Source organism: Alligator sinensis, unplaced genomic scaffold (assembly GCF_000455745.1).
Source record: "Alligator sinensis unplaced genomic scaffold, ASM45574v1 scaffold402_1, whole genome shotgun sequence".
NCBI lineage: Eukaryota > Metazoa > Chordata > Crocodylia > Alligatoridae > Alligator > Alligator sinensis.
Window position 1 is genome coordinate 140884 of NW_005842089.1, and position 2002 is coordinate 142885.

The 2002-nt window shown below is 69.8% G+C and overlaps 1 protein-coding gene across 1 annotated transcript in view; it reads left to right on the top strand.

The window, feature by feature from the left end:
* Window positions 1-1178: 1178 nt before the first annotated feature.
* The window catches only part of SREBF1 (sterol regulatory element binding transcription factor 1), a 12104-nt gene continuing 11280 nt past the window's right edge, over window positions 1179-2002 (top strand). Inside the window, exon 1 of the mRNA XM_025204586.1 lies at window positions 1179-1998. Within this exon, the coding sequence (XP_025060371.1) occupies window positions 1331-1998 (668 nt within the window). The 5' untranslated portion in view covers window positions 1179-1330. The remainder of the gene's footprint in view (window positions 1999-2002) is intronic.

Below are 2002 nucleotides of genomic sequence, written 5' to 3' on the forward strand. Positions count from 1 at the left end.
TCTAACGCCGCCTGTGGCCCCCTCCCCGCACGGGGCCGGGCGCGGCTGCAGGGATGGAGTGCGCCTTCGAAGGTACCCGGCGGGGTCGGCCCTGCTGCCAGGCTGCAATGGCGAGGGGGGTTGCACGCTGCCCCCTGGGCAGTGCAGCCTGCTGGGGCATCCTGGCAGCGGTGCCCGCTGGCACTCGTGCCCTGCCCTGCTCCTGTGCCTACCCCAGCTGCCCGGCCGTGGGTGCTGCAGGCCTGCCCCAGTTTGCAGCAAGGTGCCTGGGCTGAGCCCTCCGCCCGTCTCTGGCGGCACGTGGGCAATGGCGAGGGGGGTTGCACGCTGCCCCCTGGGCAGTGCAGCCTGCTGGGGCATCCTGGCAGCGGTGCCCGCTGGCACTCGTGCCCTGCCCTGCTCCTGTGCCTACCCCAGCTGCCCGGCCGTGGGTGCTGCAGGCCTGCCCCAGTTTGCAGCAAGGTGCCTGGGCTGAGCCCTCCGCCCGTCTCTGGCGGCACGTGGGCACATGCAGAAAGGCTCCCCTCCATCCGCCCGGCGTGGCGTGGGGGACTGGCCCCGGGCAGCGAGGGCGGGTGGGCGTCAGGACTGTGACCTCCGGGGTTTGGGGCGCCTCCCAGCCAGGCCCACACTGCAGGGTGCCAGCCCCGATCCTGATCCCTGCCCTCCACGCCCCGGCTGCACGCCGCGAGGGGCGCTCGTGGCAGCAGGAGCGCAAAGCGGGCTGGTGTGCGCCTGGGCTCTTGCTGGGTGCCGGGCGGCCAGGGCTCAGGCAGGGGGACACCGTGGGAGAGTGAGATGGGGGCCACGTCCCCGCTTGACTCTGTGGCCCTGGGCATGATTTCTAGCCTCCCTGTGTTGCAACCCCCGCCTGCCCCGCGGGGAGAGGATCGTGGTCCTGCCCTTCCCTCTGCCTGGGCAAGGGCTGTTCAGACTGCAGGTCTCCCCCCAGGCTGCCCCTGCCATCCCCTTGCTGCTGTGACGGGCAATGGCCCTCTCCCCTTGAGGACTAGCGGAGGGGTTGCTCTGCTCCCCCCCAGAGCTAGCCGCTTTCTGAGCCCAGCTCACTTGTTTTCTTGCCGTGCAGAACAAACGTCTCTGGAAACTGCTCTGCAGGCCTGGGGGTGAAAGCCCCCCAGCCCAGCCCTGCAGCCAGGAGGCTGGGCCGCAGGATCGGGGGGGCTCCTCCGGGGACAACAGTGGTACCTGGCGGGGTCTGGCAGGGAGGGGTGGGGCTTTGCCAGATGCCCCTGTCCCGGGGTCTCCCTGCAGCAGCTGGGCTTGGGGTGCCCTCCCCTGGCAGATGCAGTTATAGCACCAGGCTGGGGGGATGGCACCTGGGCCAGGTGCATGGGGGATGGGGATACAGGGCCTTTGCCCCAGCCCAGTCCTCTGGCACTGGGGCAGCTGGAAGCCCAGGTGTTCCCAGCCCAGGGCAGCTGGCTACTGTCTGCAGCACACTCCTCTTGCAGGGGGCACGTTATCATGTACAGTGCTCTGTGCCTGCATCTCTGGTCAGGACTGGGGTGCGTGGTATCCCCCCAGCAGGTTGGGGTGTGTGGGTTTCTCTGCTCCGTGCCCAGGGATGCAGGATGCTTGGGGTAGGTTCCCCGCTTGCAGCGGGGGTGGGGGGCAGGAGGCACCGAGCCCTGCGTGTCCCCTCTCGTGGCTGGGCAGGGCCGGGGCTGGGTGCAGGATCCGTCCTCAGTGCTATCGGGGCTCTTTTCCAGACATGCTGCAGCTGATCACCACCCAGGACCATGACTTCCCTGGCCTGTTTGACTCCCCCTTTGGCGCGCCGGCCATCCCAGCGCCGGAGGCCAGCGCGCCCACGGGGCTCCCATCCACACCGAACATGCTCGATGACTTCCTGGGCACCAGCAAGGCACAGCTGCCCGCAGCCCCCGGAAACGTGTACCAGGCGCCTCCGCCGCTGCAGAGCTTCCAGCCGCAGCCGCAGGCCCCGCTTCTGGCCAGGCCAAGCCCGCCGGCATCTCCCTCG